This window comes from Muntiacus reevesi, chromosome 1 (assembly GCF_963930625.1).
Source record: "Muntiacus reevesi chromosome 1, mMunRee1.1, whole genome shotgun sequence".
Taxonomy (NCBI): Eukaryota; Metazoa; Chordata; class Mammalia; order Artiodactyla; family Cervidae; genus Muntiacus; species Muntiacus reevesi.
Window position 1 is genome coordinate 120,292,152 of NC_089249.1, and position 21,608 is coordinate 120,313,759.

At 38.5% G+C, this 21,608-nt stretch overlaps 2 protein-coding genes across 2 annotated transcripts in view; one reads left to right on the forward strand and one right to left on the reverse strand.

Moving 5' to 3' along the window:
• Positions 1–13,462, reverse strand: part of SPATA1 (spermatogenesis associated 1) — a 64,615-nt gene extending 51,153 nt beyond the window's left edge. Inside the window, exons 1-4 of the mRNA XM_065910169.1 lie at positions 13,337–13,462; positions 8,920–11,312; positions 3,594–3,700; positions 1,459–1,576 (exon numbers count right to left, since the gene is read on the reverse strand). Of these exons, the coding sequence (XP_065766241.1) occupies positions 1,459–1,576; positions 3,594–3,700; positions 8,920–8,955 (261 nt within the window). The 5' untranslated portion in view covers positions 8,956–11,312; positions 13,337–13,462. The remainder of the gene's footprint in view (positions 1–1,458; positions 1,577–3,593; positions 3,701–8,919; positions 11,313–13,336) is intronic.
• Positions 13,463–13,525: 63 nt separating this feature from the next.
• On the forward strand, positions 13,526–21,446 carry GNG5 (G protein subunit gamma 5). Its single transcript, XM_065910142.1, has 3 exons — positions 13,526–13,764; positions 17,726–17,870; positions 20,975–21,446. Exons 1-2 carry the CDS (start codon positions 13,684–13,686, stop codon positions 17,849–17,851), a joined length of 207 nt encoding a protein of 68 aa, XP_065766214.1. The 5' UTR covers positions 13,526–13,683; the 3' UTR covers positions 17,852–17,870; positions 20,975–21,446.
• The last annotated feature ends 162 nt before the right edge of the window (positions 21,447–21,608 follow it).

Below are 21,608 nucleotides of genomic sequence, written 5' to 3' on the forward strand. Positions count from 1 at the left end.
TTGCCATTCTTTGGAACTCTGAATTCAGATGGGTATATCTTTCCTTTTATCCTTTGTTTTCCCTTCTCTTCTTTTCTCAACTGTTTTTAAGGCCTCCTCAGACAACCCTTACCTTTTTATATTTCTTTTTCTTGGGGATGGTTTAGATTACCACCTTCTTACAATGTTATGATCCTCTGTCCATAGTTCTTCAGGCACACTGTCTATCAGATCTAATCCCTTTAATCCATTCACTTCCACTGTATAATCATAAGGGATTTGATTTAGGTTGTACTCGAACGGTCTAGTGGTTTTCCCTACTTTCTTCAATTTCAGTCTGAATTTGGTAATAAGGAGTTCATGATGTGAGCCATAGTCATCTCCTGGTCTTGTTTTTGCTGACTGTATAGAGCTTCTCCATCTTTGGCTGCAAAGAACATAATCAATCTGATTTCAGTATTGACTCTCTAGGGATGTCCATGTGTAGTATCATCTCATGTGTTGTTGGAAGAGGGTGTTTGCTATGATCAGTGCGTTCTCTTGTTAAAACTCTCAGCCTTTGCCTTGCTTCATTTTGTACTCCAAAGCCAAACTTGCCTGTTACTCTACGTACCTCTTGACTTCCTACTTTTTTACTCCAGTCGCCTATGATGAAAAAGACATCTTTTTTGGGGTGTTAGTTCAATAAGGCTTTGTAGGTCATCATAGAACCATCCAACTTCAGCTCCTTCAGCATTAGTGGTTGGGGCATAGGCTTGGTTTGCTGTGATATTGAATGGTTTTCCTTGAAAACGAAAAGAGATCATTCTTTTGTTTTTGAGATTGCACCCAAGTATTGTATCTCTGACTCTTTTGTTGACTGTGAGGCCTACTCCATTTCTTCTAAGGGATTTTTGCCCACTTACAGTTTAAATAGGGAAAATCTTGATTAGAGAAATAAACCTATATAAATATGAGAAACCAGAAACTTTGAGATCTAATGGTTTGCTGGACTGAGATTTCAGCTAGGAGAACTCTCTATTTAGAAAATCCTGCCACTGAAGTTACAAATAGGAGTGTTCAGTTGAGAACAGCTGATTCCTGCCCCATCAAATACAGTATATTGGAGTCATTCCACATCAAACAAGGCTAGTTGTGGCCTAACAAATGAGAATCCTTTTTTTCCCCCACAAGTGCTCATTTAAAAACCTTTTAAATGCTATTAAATTAAAAAATTCATGATCACATTTAAAATTTATCTTTCTTTTCTCCCCAAGGAAGTTTACACCCCAAAACCCCCCATATTTTAGTGCACAATAATATACCAGAAAGGCCCATCTTTTCTTGATGACCTATGTGCTAAATGATATTTCCATTTTGTTATGATTGAGATTACATATTGCATAGTATATTAAGGAGTTGAGTTGATAAGCATTTAAGAAAGAAAATTTGTTAATGTATGCTTTTCTTTAATCAAAAGGAAAAATTAAGAAAACTTACTACAGCTAGATTATTTCCAATGCATTTGAGAAATAAAAATTTTTCTGCAACAGCTTCTTCACCAAGGAACTCACTGAGATGCTCCCTCAGGTCTTGTAAAGTTAGGTGAGGAGATACTCTGAAATATCATGACATTGCCTTATAACGTAAAATAAAATAGGTTTCAGCTATAATAAAGATTCAATAGCTTTAGTCATTTAACTCAAATCCAAATACTAATTTAATATATCATATATAACTTAATATATTGTGTTTCTACATTGCTTGGAACTTTGTAGGCTTGAAGGCTGTAAATATATTTTTACAAAATGGTTAAAAGTCACTTAATCAATAAAATCACTAAAATTTTAAATTATCCAAAGTTACAGTTTATAAAAGTCCTTTCTGTACTAAAAAGGACTTATTTTCTCATCTACCTTCAGTTTCACTTTTCTCATCTACCTTCAGTTTTTTATTAAAATAAAACCTTGCAATGATATTTATATAATGTTATATGTATCTTAAAGAAGGATTTAGCCACAGATATTTATTTTGGAAATTTGACAGTGTTAGCTAATGCTTAAAACTTTCTTTGATGATTGAATGTCATCAGACTAAACATCTTTGCTTATTGGGAACACTTCATTCCTCAACATCTAAAATTTAAAGCTCTTGTTCTGAGTTCTTATTTTTGTAGACTTTTAGGGGAATATTATATAATTAACTCATTCAATTAACAAATATATATTGAGCTCCTCTATGTGTCAGACATTGTTGTAGGGTTGAGAATAAGGCAATCAACAAAACAAATATTTTTGCCCTTATAGACCTTACAATCTAATGGTGGAAGTGAAAAATAACAAAGTAAGTAAGAAAAAGTTAAATTCATAAGACACTGCTAAGTACTATTTGCTGTTGTTGTTTAGTCACTCAGTCCTATCTGATTCTTTTTGACAGCATGGACTGTAGTCTGCCAGGCTCCTCTGTCCATGGGATTCTCCAGGCAAGAACACTAGAGTGGGTTGCCATTTATTTCTCCAGGGAATCTTTCCAATGCAGGGATCGAACCCATGTCTCCTGCATTGGCAGGCAGATTCTTTATTGCTGAGCTACCAGGGAAGCCCAGTACTATAGAGAAACATAAAGCAGGTAAGGATGAGTATTCTGATGAGAGAAAATATAAACAAAAAAGTAATACTGGAGAAAAGACATGAATGAAGGAGGTGAGATAGCATATGTAAAGACACAAAGAGCATTTTAGACAAAAGAAACAGCAAGTACAAGAGTTCTGAGGTAGGACTATGTCTAATGTGTTCCAGAACAGAAAGGAAGTTCGTGTGCTTGAAAGAAGTGATTGGGAAGATTAGGAAGACTGAGGTGTCCTCAAGAGAAATAACAACAGGCAGTTAGAATACATAGTATCATGTGTGTTTCTGTGAATGTGAAAATATATATATGTTATGTGTGTGCTCAGTCGCTTCAGTCGTATCCAACCTTTTACATCTCAGTGGACAATGGCCCATCAGGCTCCTCTGTCCATGCAATTCTCCAGGCATGAACACTGGAGGGGGTTGCCCTGCCCTCCTCCAGGGGATCTTCCCGAGGAGTCAAATCCATGTGCCTTAAGTCTCCTGAATTGGCAGACGGGTCCTTTACCACTAGTGCCACCTGGGAAGCCCATATGTGTTATATGTATATATATATATATATTGTGTTTCTATTTTTTTTTTTAATCAGAGGGCAGACAGAATGAAAACCACAATCACAGAAAAATGTGTTTCTATTTTTAAATAGTTCAGTGAAAAAGTCATTGTAGATTTGCTAGTTTAACCACTATTCATAGCTCTTCAGTAGGTTTCTAATTTCAGGTAAATACAGTCTTAATTCTCTTTGTGTATAGCCTGGTTACTACACAGGTTAGTTTTACTGTTTTCTAGGTGGCAGTGCGGTGGCTAAGTGATATCTGTTCCTATGGCACTTTTTAACAGTTACATAGTATTATTTATTGATAGCATTCATTAAGGCAGGGACTGGATCCATCACACAAACAAGATATTTTTCACTTACAATTTTGAATTTCCACAAAGCATTTTTCTCTGCAGAAAAAAAAAGATCACTTTTTCAGACACATTGTAATGTGACTACAAAATACTTGCCTTATAAATCCAGCTGAAATGAATTTGTTAACAACTTCTATTGAAATGGTATTTAACTTATAATTCCATGATCCTTCAGGTACATAAAAAACATGAAGTTCCACCAACTGAATAAATTGAGAATAAAGTCAGTTAAAATCATTTTTAAGTGAGAAAAATCAATTAATGTCCTCTAGAATTTAAGTTTAATAAACATTGTTGAAATAAACAAGGTATATATGTATCCTTCTGAACAAACACATACAAAAAAAACAAAAGGAAGAGCCTGAAATAGCTAAATTGGCTACTTGGCACTGGAGCACATTTTCCCTTGGAAACAATGTCCTAGATATGGTGGCTAGATTTCCTTAACATATATATGACACACAAAACATTTGTGGCTTTCAGTGAGGACACTAAATTGCCAAGATCAGATTTCCTATTACCAACCAACGCCCCTTTCGCTGACCCCTACCTACACAGTTGAATTTGTGTGACTTTGTGGAATCCTTATTCCTTATATATATTTTCACACACACACACATACATATGTATAGTTCTTATTCTATATACATATAGAATCCATATATATATATATATATATACATATATATATAGTCTCCCTAATACAGCTGTGATGATTATTGCTAGTTCTAACCTGCTGAAGTGTGACTACAGGGGTTTGGGGAATATTTTTGTTTACCAGAATTTGAGGAAGAACCTATTCCTGACCAGTGATGGAAAGGAATGGTTGTTTCCATGTAGGGCAGGTCTGTAAGCTTAGATTGTCTCTGCTTATATGTTGTCTGTGCTTATATGTACTATCATCTTTTCTATTAATGTTTTATGACCTTAATTAGAATTCACCCACTGAGAATATTTAGATTCCTACAAAACAGTTATAGCAAATAAAGACTTACTTCAATGAAAGTTTGCTACTCATCCATATTAAAAGTCAAAGCATTTAAATGATTATACACTACAGTAAAATGTATCTGAAAAAGTTTTTTTAAATATGAAGTAAATATGACCTCACATTAATATTAGTAATTCTTATAGGAAATGAAAATGACTCTTGAATGAGTAATTTGCTCAAGTTGTTGTTATAGACCAAGCATATTATCTGTATATTTTGATGTCAGAATATTAACTAATAGTTTAAGATGTATGCATAGATTGAATAGTGAAGTTTCCTATATGCTGTATTTTAAATATCAGGGCTTTTAAAAGATTACTCTCTGGCTATACCATCCTATTAACAGCTAAAAGCTATACTATGTACTAATACTACAATAGTAAATATTAAAGTTATACTAATAAATATTTATATTTCTTACATTTCTTAATGGCTAACTTTTTCCAGAACAACAGATTTGAAAAAATATTGAAAATTTTGCAAGCCTGTATTAAAACTCAGGACATCACTTTAAGGTTAAAAATTCTATTTATATCAAAATGCAACTTTATTGTAATTTTACTTTCCTGGCTTTAATGGAAGTAAACTCATCAATAATATTCTCATTAAAACAATTAATTATTTAAAAATACATTAAATAGCACAGGAAACTATACTGAATATTATGTAATAACTTATAAGGGAAAAGAATCTGAAAAAGAATATATATACACACACATGTGTAACTGAACTGCTGTGCTGTGGCTCCCTCCTGCAATGCGGGAGACCTAGGTTCCATCCCTGGGTTCAGATGACCTCCTGGAGAAAGGAACGGCTAACAACTCCAGTATTCTGGCCTGGAGAATTCCATGGACTGCATAATACGTGGGGTTGAAAAGAGCTGGACACGGCTGAGTGACTTTCACTTTCATACCTAAAACTTACCTGTGGAGTGCTCAGTTGCTCAGTCGTGTCCGACTCTTTGGGACCCCATGAACTGTGTGGCCTGTCAGGTTTCTCTGTCCCCAAAATTTCCCAGGCAAGAATACTGGAATGGTTTGCCATTTCCTACTCCAGGGGTTCTTCCTGACCCAGGGATCAAACCTGCATCTCCTGCACTGGCAGGCAGATTCTTTAACACTGAGCCACCTGGGAAGCCCATCTTAAACTTACACTATATTGTAAATCAAAGATGATTAAAAATTTTTAAAAATAAGTGAAAATAAAAATGACTATTCTACAATAAATAAATACATAAATTAAAAATACATTAAAAGGGATACAGAGGGGTATATATTTTGCCTTTTGCCTCTGGTTCCAAAATGTCTAGGCACAGCATTATTGGATCCTGTTTCTATTTAAAATGTTGATATCTTGTTCATCATTGGTTTTTCCATTAATGTTTCATTTTAGAAATATTTTATTATTTATTTTAATTACTTAATTTATTGGGTGCCTCTTTAAGTTTTGCACAAAAGACAACTGACTCCTTTGCCTCAGACTAGTCTCAGCCTTGTGAGGGACACAGACAATAAACATTAAATATAAAACACTGGTAAGTGATGTAGAAAATTAGAAAGTGAACAGCCCTGGTCAAAAAGAATAAGTAAAGCAAGGCAAAAAAAAAGGGAAGATAAAAGTGGGAGTACTGTTCAGTTTTAAATGGAATAATCCAAGTACACATCTAAGAAAACTAACAATTCCTTAATGTCAACTGATATCTAGTCCATATTTAAATTTCCCCTATTGCCCAACTGTCCTCAGAATGTTTTTTCAATCTAGAATCCAATTAAGGATAACATATGCATTTGGTTCTCATATCTTTTTTATTTTAATTGAAGTGCAGTTGATTTATAATTTTGTGTTAGTTTCAGGTGTAAAGCAAAGTGATTCAGCTATTTTCTTTCAGATTAAATTCATCTCACATGCTAGCAAAGTAATCCTCAAAGTTCTCCAAGCCAGGCTTCAACATTATGCAAACTGTGAAATTCCAGATGTTCAAGCCGAATTTAGAAAAGGCCGAGGAACCAGAGATCACTGCATCATTGAAAAAGCAAGAGAATTCCAGAAAAACATCTGCTTTACTGGCTATGCCAAAGCCTTTGACTGTGTGAATCACAACAAAGTGTGGAAAATTCTTCAAGAGGTGGGAACACCAGACCACCTAACTTGCCCCTTGAGAAATCTGTAGGCAGGTCAAGAAGCAACAGTTAGAACTGAACATGGAACAACAGACTGGTTCCAAATCGGGAAAGGAGTATGTCAAGGCTGTATACTGTCACCCTTCTTATTTAACTTATATGCAGAGTACATCATGAGAATGCTGGGCTGGATGAAGTACAAGCTGGAATCAAGATTGCAGGGAGAAATATCAATAACCTCAGACATGCAGATGACACCACCCTTATGGCAGAAAGTGAAGAAGAACCAAAGATCCTCTTGATGAAAGTGAAAGAGGATAGTGAAAAAGTTGGCTTAAAACTCAACATTCAGAAAACAAAGATCATGGCATCTGGTTCCATCACTTCATGGCAAATAGATGGGGAAACAATGGAAACAGTGAGAGACTTTATTTTGGGGGGCTCCAAAATCATTGCAGATGGTGTTGGCAGCCATGAAATTAAAAGACACTTGCTCCTTGGAAGAAAAGCTACAACCAAACTAGTCAGCATATTAAAAAGCAGAGACATTACTTTACCAACAAGGGTCTGTCTAATTAAAGCTGAACTGTGGTGTTGGAGAAGATTCTTCAGAGTCCTTTGTACTGCAAGGAGATCCAACCAGTCCATCCTAAGGAAATCAGTCCTGAATATTCATTGGAATGACTGATGTTGAAGTTGAAACTCCAATATTTTGGCCACCTGATGCAAAGAGCTGACTCATTTGAAAAAACCCTGATGCTGGGGAAGATTGAAGGTGGGAGGAGAAGGGGATAAGAGAGGATGAGATGGTTGGATGGCATCACCGACTCAATGGACATGAGTTTTGAGTAAACTCTAGGAGTTGGTGACGGACAGGGAGGCCTGGTGTGCTGCAGTCCATGGGGTTGCAAAGAGTCAGACACAACTGAGTGACTGAACTGAACTGAGCATCCAAGCAGTGAAGTTTGAGTAAGGCATTAAATATGACTTCAAGGTATTTGGCCTCATATGTTAAAAGGATGGATTTGCCATAAACTGAAGTGGGTAAGGTCATGGTTAGTACAGGTTTGGGTTGCGGGGAGAAGTATAGTTCAGTTTCGAACATGTTGAGTTTCTGCTGTCTATTGGTCATCCGAGTGGAGATTTCAAGTAGGCAGTTGACAACATCTGTCTGGAGTTTGGTAAAGAGGGTTGGGGTGGGGATATAAATTTGTGAATACTTAGCATAATGTTGGTATTTAAAACTACTAGATTGAATAGGATCACAATGAGTGCAAACAGAGAAGAGAACAAAGAGCTGACCCCTGAAATTCCCCAGTATCAAGAGATCAGGATGAAAAATAACGCCTAAAAGAGAAGACAGAACAGGGACTTCCTTGGTAGTCTGGTGGCTAAGACTCTGTTCGACCAATGCAGGGGGCCCAGGTTCGATCTCTAGTCAGGGAAATAGATCCCATATGCTGCAACTAAAGATCCTGCATGCCTAAACTACAGATCCCATGTGCTGCAACTAAGACCTGATGCAGCCAAATATATAAATATTTTTGAAAGAAGACTGAGAATGAATAAAAAGGAAGAGAGTAATCAATCGTGTCAACTATTGTGCACATACAGATCAAGCGTGTGTGGGATAAGAATTAAACAATAGCTTTAGTAATGGAAAGGCGAACAGGGCAGTTGGTTTTGGTGGAGTAGAGGAGTGAAAACTTGTTTGGAGTTAATTTAAAGAAAAAAATGGGAAGAAGGTACTGGGGTTTGAGAAAGTATGAAATAGTTGTCTAAAACAGTGGAACAGAGAACAGAGAATAAGTGGGAGGTAGACTTGTTGCCTCCTAGCAAAAAGTTCCACTTGAGATTCATGCTCATTAATTTAAAGTGAGAATAGTCCTTATGCTGGTATATTTTTCTCCCGCCATGTGCCAGTGTAGGTATACATGAGGAACAGATGAAGATTAACCAGGGTTTTTGTTTTGTCAAGGAGTGCAATGAAATGAGAGGGGGTAACGAGTCAAAATTTTGTGCAAGAGAGTGATCAAGAATGCTCCATGATATTTAAGATAGCCAGAGAGGCTATCCTGAGAAACAAACAAACAAAAAAAGATTATAGGGTCTATGCACTAGAGGTACCAGTATAATTGGGGTCCTTAGAGATACAAAATCTGTAATCAAATAATTGGATACAGAAAATTGGGTTCACAATGGAGTTAGTATCTAATACTTCATATAATCCATAATTTTGCTTTATCAAAACTTTTTAAAACCAATGGTAGGTAGGTGTTTCTTATATTTCAGTACAAAAAGATTCTCTTACCTCTGATGAAGAAGGTCGACTTGGATTGAGGGACATATTCACCAATGTTTGAATAGGGTAATTATCAGTTGGAATTTTGTAGGTTTTTTTTTTTTATCTTTTCTTCATTTAGTATTTATTAAAGGTTATAACAGATTTTTGGTTTGCCTTGCTTAACTTATAGCATTCCACTCATTTCTGGTCTTTGATTCGTTCAAAAAGTAAACAGAAAAAAAAAAGGCTTTAAAATGAAACTTCGATAAGTATGCAATCTTATAATAATAATTTAAAATGATATACTACTGATAAGTAGTGCTGGTAAATGCAAAGAAAATCATATATCACATACAACTAAGGGGTAAATTATTAATACAGTAGACTTGTGACTAAAACTCTTTTTACTAAATAATTCATTTTCTCTCAATCAAAAATTAAGCTTAAATATATATAGCTTTTTACTTAAAGTAGAAATACACTTTTGGAAGTAGAAGGACTAAAACTATAAAAATGACTGCTGCTGTTCAGTCACTCAGTCATGTCTGACTCTCTGCTACCCCATGGAATGCAGCACACGAGGTTTCCATGTCCAACACTAACTCCCAGAGCTTTCTCAAACTCATGTCCATCAAGTCGGTGATGACATCTAACGACCTCATCCTCTGTCATCCCCTTCTCATCCTGCCTTCAATCTTTCCCAGTGTCAGGGTCTTTTCTAATGAGTCAGTTCTTTGCATCAGGTGGCCAAAGTACTGGAGCTTCAGCTTCATCATCAGTCCTTCCAATGAATGTTAGGACTTATTTCCTTGAGGATTGACTGGTTTGATCTCCTTTCAGTCCAAGGGACTCTGAAGAGTCTTCTCTAACACCACAGTTAAAAAGCATCAATTCTTTGGTCCTCAACTTTCTTCATGGTCCAACTCTCACATGCATATATGACTACTAGAAAAACCTAAGCTTTGACTATATGGGCCTTTGTCAGCAAAGTAATGTCTCTGCTTTTTAATATGCTGTCTAGCTTGGTCATAGCTTTTCTTCCAAGGAGCAAGTGTCTTTTTAATTTCATGGCTGCAGTCACTATCTGCAATGATTTTGGAGCCCCCCCAAAATAAAGTCTGTCACTGTTTCCATTGTTTCCCCATCTATTTGCCATGAAGTGGTAGGAGTGGATACCATGATCTGTTTTTTTTTTTTTTTTTTTAAAGCCAGCTTCTTTACTCTCCTCTTTCACTTTCATCAAGGGGCTATTTAGTTCTTCTTCACTTTCTGCCATAAGGGTGGTGACACTTGCATATCTTAGGTTATTAATATTTCTCTGGGCAATCTTGATTTCAGCTTTTGCTTCATCCAGCCCAGCATTTCAAACGATGTACTCTGCATATAGGGGCTTCCCTTGTGGCTCAGCTAGTAAAGAATCTGCCTACAGTGCGGGAAACCTGAGTTTGATCCCTGAATTGAGAAGATCCCCTGGAGAAGGAAAAGGCTACCCATTCCAGTATTCTGGCCTGGAGAATTCCATGAACTGCATAGTCCATGAGGTCACAAAGAGCCAGACACAACTGAGCGACTTTCACTTTCATTTTCACTCTGCATGTAAGTTAAATAAGCAGGGTGGCAATTTACAGCCTTGATGTACTCCTTTTCCTATTTGGAACCAGTCTGTTATTCCATGTATGGTTCTAACTGTTGCTTCTTGACCTGCACCCAGATTTCTCAGGAGGCAGGTAAGGTGGTCTGGCATTGTCATCTCTTTAAGAATTTTCCACACTTTGTTGTGACCCACACAGTCAAAGGCTTTGGTGTAGTCAATAAAGCAGATGTTTTTCTGGAACTCTCTTGCTTTTTCGATGATCCAGCGGATGTTGACAATTGGATCTCTGGTTCCTCAGCCTTTTCTAAATCTGGCTTGAACATCTGGAATTTCACAGTTCATGTACTGTTGAAGCTTAGCTTGGCACATTCAGTATTTTGAGCATTACTTTGCTAGTGTGTGAGATGAGTGCAACTGTGTGGTGGTTTGAACATTCTTTGGCATTGCCTTTCTTTGGGATTGGAATGAAAACTGACCATTTCCAGTCCTGTGGCCACTGCTGAGTTTTCCAAATTTGCTGGCATATTGAGTGTAGCACTTTCACAATCATCTTTTAGGATTTGAAATAATTCAGCTGGAATTCCATCACCTCCACTAACTTTGTTTGTAGTGATGCTTCCTAAGGTCCACTTAACTTCATATTCCAGGATGTCTGGCTCTCGGTGAGTGATCACACCATCATGGTTATCTGAATCATTAAGATCTTTTTTGTATGGTCCTTCTGTGTCTTGTTGCTACCTTTTCTTAGTATCTTCTGCTTCTGTTAGGTCCATACCGTTTATAGGTGTATGAGGCTTCCCCTGTGGCTCAGCAATAAAGAATCCACCTGTAATGCAGGAGACACAGGTTTAATCTCTGGGTTGGGAAGATCCCCTAGAGAAGGAAATGGCAACCTGGTACTCCAGTATCCTTGCCTGGGAAATCGAATGGACAGAGGAGCCTGGCAGGTTACAGTCTATAGGACTGCAAAAGAGTGGGACACAACTTAGTGACTAAACAATATATACGCATGTGGCAATTTATCAGTTAAGAATAAATGGCAATAATCTATAATAAATACAGCACACGGGTATTCATTAACTAGTATGCCAATTGGGAGACTAGAACTTTCATTTTTAGTGGATGCATTAAAAATTTGATATTTTAATTCAGAACTAAGTTTTGATTAATTGAACTCAAGACAGAGCAATCAAGACCTGCTTTACTCTTAATATTATCTTAAGGTAAACTGGTCAAGGTTATGGCTTTTCCAGTGGTCATGTATGGATGTGAGAGTTGGACTGTGAAGAAAGCTGAGCACCAAAAAATTGATGCTTTTGAACTGTGGTGTTGGACAAGACTCTTGAGAGTCCCTTGGACTACAAGGAGATCCAACCAGTCCATCCTAAAAGAGATCAGTCCTGGGTGTTCATTGGAAGGACTGAGGCTGAAGCTGAGACTCCATCACTTTGGCCACCTCATGCGAAGAGTTGACTCACTGGAAAAGACCCTGATGCTTGGAGGGATTGGGGGCAGGGGGAGAAGGGGACGACAGAGGATGAGATGGCTGGATGGCATCGCCGACTTGATGGGCATGAGTTTGAGTAAACTCCGGGAGTTGGTGATGGACAGGGAGGCCTGGCGTGCTGCGATTCATGGGGTTGCAAAGAGTCGGACATGACTGAGCGACTGAACTGAACTGAACTGAATAAAGTATGAATGAGATTAGTTAACAAAGCATAAAGGTCAAATAATTTGCAATACTACTGGGGAAGAGGGAAAAGAGACATTTATTGAGATACTTGTCATACTCTTTACATATAAAATTTCATTCAGAAAGACAATTCTGCGAAGTAAGCTTTATTATTTCATTTTGAAAAGAAGAAACAGCAGCTCAGGAAAGTTGGCCTGCCCAGGGATACCAAGCTAGGAGACAGAGACAGAATTCAAACTCTGGTTTCTAGTTCCGGCCAAGTAAACTGTACATTCCTGTGAAGTGATTTAAACTGTTTTACAAGTTAGATTTTGTTGAGATAGAGCACACAACACACAGATTTTCTCACTATACAAAACAACTGAAATGTATTAATGATGAAATTATGCATGTTTCTAGAAAATACTAGTGTATTCACTGACGGACTATACCAGCAAACAAGAAACATTTGTCCTAAGTGCGTGACATACGCTCCCATGGGTGAAACATGCAGTGTCTGAGCCTTCTTTGCTTAGTTCCATCCTACTATTTCTCCTGAAAGCTCCTCTGAAGGTCAATTTCAAGCATCAGGTAATAAGCTACAACTGAAACATAAAAGAGCAAACTTTCTCAAAACAGAAAGTTTTTATTTCTTAAAGTACAATAAACGTTCATCCACCAAATGAAATGAACAAGAGATAAATATAAGTTTCAGTTAGCACCTTGGCTTCTTCACAATCGTTTCTAGAAAAACGAGAGGTAAGAGTAGCCAGAAGCCAAACCTTGTGAAGATCCCCTTTTCTCTAGCGAACCAGCGCCCTCGCTGCCCGCCGCCCGGCTCCTCTCGGTCGGTTAGAGACCTCGCGCCCTCCTTCGCTCTCGGGGGAAGCCATCTGCGGAAGGGCCGCCCGCTGGACAAAAACGGGTCACTGAGGGACGCGTCCCTAAGGGAACAAGGTGCCAGCGACTCAAGCCCATACTTCTAGCTCCTACGCCTCCGTAGGGCTCTCCCTTCCCTTTCCTCCATCTCTGCCGCCAACTCCGCCAGGGACACTGGAACCGCCTCGTCGTCCCGCCTCCATGACTGTTGCAAAGTCTCTCAACAACTGACTTCCCTCACCGACGCTCTCTGGAGTCCCTTTCGGGTCTCGCAGGATAACTACGATCTCTTTCCTTACCTCTCCCAACTCTGCCTCTCGGGAGAGGGAGGACGGCGAGGAGGGGCGTCCGTTCCAGTCGGCGTCCCGTAGCTGCCGCGCCCACCGTCCGCTCCGCCCCTTCTCCCTGGCGATTCTCCCCTCACCCTCCGAAGCTCGCGCTCCCTTTCGGGTGTGGAGCCAAAACGGCGGGCGGAGGAGAGCGCGCATGCGCGTTGAGGGTGGAGCCACTGGGTAAAGGACCGGAAACTTAAGAGACAAAGTTCCGAGCCTCACCCCCAACCCCGCCGACTGGCCCAGCAGACCCACCGCCGAGCCACCGCCGACCTGCCGACGGCCCGCGAATCTGCCATCCTTTCGAGTGCGCCATGTCTGGTTCATCCAGCGTCGCGGCTATGAAAAAAGTGGTTCAACAGCTCCGGCTGGAGGCCGGGCTCAATCGGGTGAAGGTGAGCGGGGGCGGGTGGCCGAGGGGGAGGGGAAGGCGGGGAGGTGGCGGGTGGGATACTGCAGGCGAGCTGACGCGGCGGCCGCCACTCGCCCCTGGGGAGGACGCTGGCTAGGCGGCCGCGATCTCGGTCAGCTTTAGAGAAGTAGCGGCACGGGTCGGCGCTGTGGCTTGGGGGGCCGGTTAGTGCGCCCTTGCGCCCCAAGGCGGTCCCAGGCGGGCTGGCCCTGGTTGAACAGCCGCTTTCCGCATTCCGGCCCTCGTCCCTGTCTCCCTCCCTCGGCAGTGACTCCGCGGCTGGGCTCCGCAAGAGCTGCGCCTCCGCCCGCGCCCTTCCCGGCCCTCGCGACCGTTTCCCTCGTTTCTTGTCACCGGACGGAGTTTTATCCGCCTTTTGATTCAGAACAGAAGTATTTTTTCATGTCAGAACTTTCCCAAATCTACTCCCTTTAGTAGTCGAGTCTTCCAGCTCCACTTACTCACCGAACACACACTTGAAAACGAATTCTTGCATAACTTTAATTGTAGGTTTAAGAAGCCTGTTTTGGAAATGTTTACAGTGTCTAAGATTACCACTGGTGCCCTGCGCAACCTCGGACAAAGCGTTTCATAGCTGTTTTGCACTTTGCTGTGATCTGACCTTGGGCATATCTCCTGGTCTGCATACCCGAAAAAGTAATTAGGGTGGACCAGTGTTATTTATTTTGGCGTCTGGTTAGCATTGACCTTGTCCTGGGGTATTTACTTTGGGGAAAAAGTCGTGTGTGGGTGTTGATAGGACAAGCTGACTTTAAGTGCTATTCCAAGTTTCTTGATTTTTTAAATCCTGCGTGGATTGGCTTCTTTGTGGTGCACTCAGTTTACATGTGAAACGCTTACTGTAATTAGCAAAGAAACAGGGAAGGATATAAACCATGCACTCTGTTGAAAGAAACAGCCAGTTTCCAAGATGATTTGATTCTTTACTCATCACACTAGTTTTTACTTCCCCCTGAAGTGTTTCGTGTTGTAAGACGCTCTCTCTTTACCTATTTCCTTATGTAGAAGTGCCAGGAACCTGGTTTACCCGGTTGTGGTCATCTCAGGAGGGAAGGGAAATTCCCATCAGTCTTGGGATGGGATTCCCCTCCCTTCCTGTCCTTTAAGTGCTATAAACTCCATTGCTGTGTGGAATCCATTTGTCTAATTTCCAGATTCTTATCTCATCCCAGTGATTTATGGTTAGCCTTGCCTGGATTTATCTCTGAAATCATTGTTATTATTCAGGTGCGCTTTCAGCTTAGGTTGGAGTGGCCGAGGAAAGAAAAAAATGGGAAGGGGGGCAAAAAAAGGCTGGTTGAAAGCAGTAAGTGTTAAGTAGGGATATTTAGTCCTAGTCTCCAAAGAAAATGAGTATACCCTGAGGGCTTTACCTTAAAAACCCTAGCCCTTGCACTAACTCTCCAGCGGGGTGCCTTCCTCCAGTACTAAAGAGGGTTTTGGTCAGAATCAATAAAGTCATCACTAGGGTTTGGTTACAGAAATCTCACGTCTAAATGGCAGGGCTGTGTGTAGCAAGGAGTAAAGCACCTTACCTTGGGGGAATTTAAATGAACTTTTCTTTGGGCATGTTGCAAAATGTGGTGAGTTAGATTTCATTTTGTGCTTCTGTTTTACTCATGACTTTGCTAGATGCTTTTGTAGTGACATTTTACTTTTGAATTAGCACGAGTTTATTTTTTAAAAGCTTGTTTGAGTAGTTGATAGAAATTATCACAAATGCTTGACAAACTCCCCCAGTGTTGGTGACCATACACTTTGTTCCCAACCCAGGGCACTTCTGAGAGGGGAAGAGGCACTGATAATTATGCCAGGATTATAGGGTTTCAACCTCTCTGATGGTTATTATTATAGTGCCTTAGGGGCTAGCAGCTTGTTTGAGTTTTAAGCCTTTGTCTCCACTCTCCCCATTGATTTGAATTCTCACTGGTTATTTTTACTAATGGTTCCTTGGCTGGATCCCTTGTCACAGATCTCAATTTAAATGTCACCTTCTTGAAAACACTTTGCCACAGGTCCTGATCTAACAAACTGCTCTTTTTTTTTCTGCAGATCATCTTGTCTCTTTTCATCTGAACTGTTAGCTCTGTATCAGGGACCTGGTTTTTCTTACATATTCTCAGGGCCTAGAATTATATTAGGCACATAGAGGTGATGAGAAGTTTGTGAAAGGGAGTTTAAGTTGGAGTCTGCCTACATTTTTGGCAGAAAATTAACAGATTCTTTCTCATGTTTATGCTCAGTCATGTCTTGAGCATAAAGTCACAAGTCTTTGTGACCCTATGGACTATAGCCCACAAGGCTCCTCTGTCCATGGGATTTTCCCAGCAAGAATACTGAGTGGGTTGCCATGCCCTTCTCCAGGGGATCTTTCCAGACTCAGGTATTGAACCCACATCTGTTATGTATCTCCTGCATTGACATGTGGGTTCTTTACCGCTGAGTCACAGGGGAAGCGCAATAGATTCTTTACTGCTGGTTAATGTGAATGAATGAAACCATGTTATAAGATACTGAAAAATGATACCACCCTTCCCCCACTGTAGCTACACTCGTGAGGGTAGCAGGGTGCCCATTTCTTGTAGTACTTGGAACCCAAAGCTACTTACACAGTTGCTAAATAAATTCTTGAAACTTTATCCTGGGCTGATGTATAAATCAAACATGTAAGTAGATTCCAGGAAGAGTTTAGATTCATCTCACGGTGATGGATCCGTTTATCAGGAGCTGTCATCTGCAGGAATTCTTTGTATAGGGAGCACTTGTGGTGCCCTTAGCTCCCTTTCAGAGGCTAAATATTACCCATCCAGATTGGACACCTGTTCTTATCCTTGTAGATAGTTAAAACAGAATAAAATAAATGATTGCCTTCCCCATCTTCCTAAACCACAATTCAAGAGTTAGGATACTATATTTATTTGAGGCATCGTTTAGTCATTCATGTTATATATCTGAACTATACAGTTTATTGTTTTGGTGTCCTGCACCATGCCTTCACAGAATATATACAAATAGTAGATGTTGAAATTGGTATAAAGTTGTTTCAGCTGTGAAACCACAGAAGTTCTCTAAGTCCTGTTTGATTGGCTTTGTATATATATGAAAATTATTAAGTCACATTTAAGGGAAACAGTTTCTTAAAGGCAGGCTGCTCAGTAAAGTTCTTAAATTGAAGTTTGCTAATAATCAGCCTTTCAGTCACATGTCACTGAGCAGAAACTGTCATTGTCTAATTTTGTAACATAGAACAGCTGATGGTATGTAATACTAAGACACTCAGCATTTTCTCAGTATACCACTTTTAAGACAGAGTGATAGTTTACTGGCATTTTAATTTATCTTTACCCTATAATATCCTGTGTATTGCTTTTAATAAAAAAAACGTTAAGTACCTTCATGGTTACATTAGAACATCCTGTTTGTTAGTAAACTAGCAAGATGTACTATGCTTTGCAGATAACAGAATTGTACTGTTCATGCTTGTTTTATTTACATGGAGTGTTTTGACTGTATATGATTGTGTATCAAACATATGTATATGTTGACAGTATATGACTGTTGATGAGCTTCCTGGTGGCTAAGTGGCAAAGAATACACCTGCCAAGCAGGAAATGCAGGTTTGATCCCTGGGTCAGGAAGATCCCTTGGAGAATGAAATGGCAACCCAGTCCAATATTCTTGCCTGGACATGGACAGAGGAGCCTGGTGGGCTACAGTTGATGGAATTGCAAAAGTCAGACATGATTTAATCAGACACAATTTAGCCACCAAACAACAACAGTATGACTGGTGACCTTCAATTAGCGTATATATTTTTTGAGTAAAGTGTTTATTGGCAGATATTTTTATTAAAGATTTGAGAAAACTTTCATTAAAACATTGTTATCACCTCCCACTCCCTCCCCACTGCTTATTATATGCAGGTTTCCCAGGCAGCTGCAGATTTGAAACAGTTCTGCCTGCAGAATGCTCAACATGACCCTCTGCTGACTGGAGTATCCTCAAGTACAAATCCCTTCAGGCCCCAGAAAGTCTGTTCCTTTTTGTAGTAAGATGAATCTTGACAAGGTAAGTTTCCTTAAATTAAAACAACAAAACTCCAATAGTAGGGATAAGTAGTCAAGTTTCTTTCTTTGTAGCACTTTATAAGTTGAGCAAGATCTCACCATACTTTTGTTTTGCACTTGGATGTTCTGGTCTTTTTTTTGTGTGTGAAGATTGATGAAATTTGCTGATTTAATCACGAAGACTAGTTGTTTCTATTTTACCAGAGGGTTAAGTAGAGGATTTAATAACCATAAAGATGATGTAGGGGTTACTAGAAAATTTCACTATTGTGACAAGCCATGTTAACCCTTTATAGTATTGCCTAATGGTGTACTCTGGTGTCCCCAAATACTAATTTTTTTGTACCTAGAAAATATTTAGACATTTAAAGAAATCTGTGTTCATGGTGGTGACTTTTAACGTACTGTCAATGGATTTGGATTAATTATGATCTAGAATAGCATAGAAAACAATTGAAGTAGTGAGTGCAAACTGAGGAGATAGCTGCATAAGCTGACATAGTGCAGGCATTTGGAGTTGGGGACAAAAGTTTTTAACTTTATTCTTTTTAGGTAAAGATAACGAGAGGGAAATGAAGTATGTAAGTTTATGGTGGGAGACGGTTGGTTTTCAGAGGATAAAGAGACTAAAGTTTGGGTGGGTTTAAAGCGTACTTCTGTATGGTAACCTGTACCTTGCAGAACAGATGTCAGTATGTGTAAAAATGTATCATGTTAACCCATGAGAGAGGTGGCCAGACAACATGATGTGTGGGTAATTGAAACGGACTCTAACGGTACTGCCTTCATGAAGCCATAGGACTTTAGTCAGAGCATTTATTTGTTATAAAGACAAGTCTGTATGGTACACACCCTCTGCAAATATTCTGACTCCTCACAGTGCAGGAAGCTGCCTCCTAAAATACCATGTTACATAGTTGTGCCTCCCTTATTAAATTTAGTAGACTTGGGAGTGTCCAGGAAGCCTGTATAAGTACCAACATGTCTCTAGTAAATACCATGATTGGTTGAATTGGTTAAGGTTTTCCAAACAGAGGGAAAAAAAACACCTTTGAGTTCAAGGAAGTAATTCTTTTCAACATTCAAGCACCTTCATATTTAACAGTTAAAGGTTTTTTTGCTTCTGGCAATTTTGAGAAATTCCGTATTGTTATGGTTCCTCTTGTAGTTTCTTCACAAGTTTATTTTCATTTAAAATACTGCCAAGTGTGGCTTCTTAACTGGCTGTTCATAGTTTCATTTCATAGAATACAGATCAGTGCCTAATTAACTTGGCTCTCGTTGGGATAAGAATCCAGATTTCAAAGTAAAATAAGGGCTGTTAATCCTGGCAGTATAATAAAAACCCACAGGTTTATGACTATTATGATTTGAAGCACTTTTGGCTAGGAAGAGTATTTGGATGGAAAAGCATTTCTTCTCAAACATGAATGTAGCTACAAATCACTTTGTTAAACTAGAGATTCTGAAACAATAGGTCTGGGACATTATCCTGATGTTGGTGGTCCTTGGCACACTGAGTGGCGTGGATGCAAAACATCTATATTTAAATCTGTGTTTAAGTCTTTGTACTCATAACTTTTAAAAATATATATAACTTAGAGCATAGATATTTTAGCAACAAATAGTCCAAGGTATTAAAATAGAAGTTACCATGATTTGCACACCTAGAAATAACCACTGTTAACAGATGTTTCCTTTTAAGACAAAAAAATAAAAATCATCAAAAAGTGATTATAGTATGCAGTTTTGTTTTTTTGCAGTTGAATTTTATTTCATTTAATAATCTTTGTAAATTCCCTGGTGGTCTAGTGCTTTGGTGCTCTCATTTAATAGTTTTTGTAAATGAGATTTTTCTGTGGTTGTACTGTAACCTAAATTATACTTCATCAAATATTGAGGTTTCCAAATCTGAGGCTACACTGAAGTGAACATCTTGGGTACCTATAAGTATACTCTACCCATTTCTTTAAAATAAACTTCTGGAAGTAAGTTATTCAGTAAGGAATGACATTTAAAATTTAATAACCTTGATAATATTGCCAAATTAAACTCTGCTGTTCCACCTGGAGCTTAGGAGTACTTTTGGCTGAGCCCCTGCCAAACAGATCACAGATTGTTTGCTACTATTTCCTGCCTATCTCAGTTTTGTAATTTGCAAAACTTGAGGCTAAACATTTTCACCACTGATTGTTTATGCTTCTTGTAAAACTTTTTGTAATGAAGTAACAGGAAATTTTAAATCACTATAAAAAACCAATTATCTACTATCCTGAATTAAATGGTTTACCTTGTTAGTTCTGAGCTGTGCAGCTTATGGATCTTAGTTCCCAGCCAGGGAGTGAACCTGGTCCCTTGGCAGTGAAAGACCAGAGTCCTAACTATTGGACCTCAAGGGAATTCCCAACCTTGTTAATTTTTATAAAGAAATAAGATACATTTCCTACCTTTCCAAATATATAACTTACCCTGGAGTTGTTATGCCCATGTATTTATTGTTTTATAGTTCTAAAACCCAGCTGTTATTTTTAAAGAATAACTATTAATGCATTATTTTTGAGATTTGTGTTAATCCATAGATTGTTTAGTCATTTTAATTGTTGTATTGTATTCCATCATGTTTATAAACCTTAGTTTACTTATCCATTGTCCTATTGAGTTGCATTTAGGCTATTTACAGTTCTTTGCTATGAAAATACTACCATAGTCAATATCTGTGTGTATAGATTTATGTGGGTAAACAGAAGTGACTGCATCTTGCTCTCAGTTGTTGCTCATTTTCTTTATATTAACCTTTTTAAAAATTAGAATCCCCAGAGGTTTTTTTTTTTTTTTAATGTATTGGCAAGTTACTCTTTAGGTCCTTTCATTCAGGCATTTTCTATGCCGCCCCTCTCCGCCCCCCAAAAAAACCAACTGGGATGTGATTTTTTTTTTTTTAAAGGAAAAAAAAAAACGGGCTTAGTTTAATTGAAAGCACTTTATAAGCTTACATCATTTAAATACCCTAAAAGTGATGTAATGTAAGATGTACTGCTACTCATAAAAAAAGCTATTGTTCTTATGATACTTTACGCTAATTCACTTTACCTTTTTCCATTTCAGGTTTTCCAAACCACTTTTCATAAACCAGTGAATATTCAAAGGAAAGCTAAATTTGAAGCCTGTACAAAAGCCTCTCTGTAACGTGCCATACTACACAAACTTCTACTTTTGTCAGTCCTTAATGTCTACCTCTCTGAATATTCTTAATTTTCTGTTTCACAAGGGTAATTATTTTATATACACTGATGGCAGCATACAATAAAATACTTAGTATAAAAGTTTTATGTATTAATTTGTTTTGTACACTTAAAAAATGAAAATTTCCCCATCATACTTTTGATTAAATTTTTAGTGTTCTAACAACTCATCTCACATAACTTTATGCCATGTATTTACAAGATTACTAGAGAATTAAAGATTGGAAAGTAATTCTTTTAAGGTCAGGAGAAGGCTGCTAGTAATACTAGTTTCTATTCATGAGTTATTTACATGGTTAACTTTGTTTTGTAATAAACCCCTTTGTTGGGTGTTACTTCATATTAGGTGGCGCTCCTAATAAGGATAGTAAAGACTAGACATAATTACATTTTAAGTTGTGAGAAACATTCAGAGCCTGAATTAATTTCTGAATGGAGCCCTACAGTACAATGTAATGAGGTAAAGAAATACCAAGGAAAAAAGGAACCAAAAGCAA

Bases quoted from the DNA above. Each gene is read 5' to 3' on its own strand.
- GNG5 (XM_065910142.1), top strand. From the start codon at position 13,684: ATGTCTGGTTCATCCAGCGTCGCGGCTATGAAAAAAGTGGTTCAACAG. The intron at 13,765-17,725 runs GTGAGCGGGGGC...TATTATATGCAG, and splicing joins CCGGGCTCAATCGGGTGAAG to GTTTCCCAGGCAGCTGCAGA.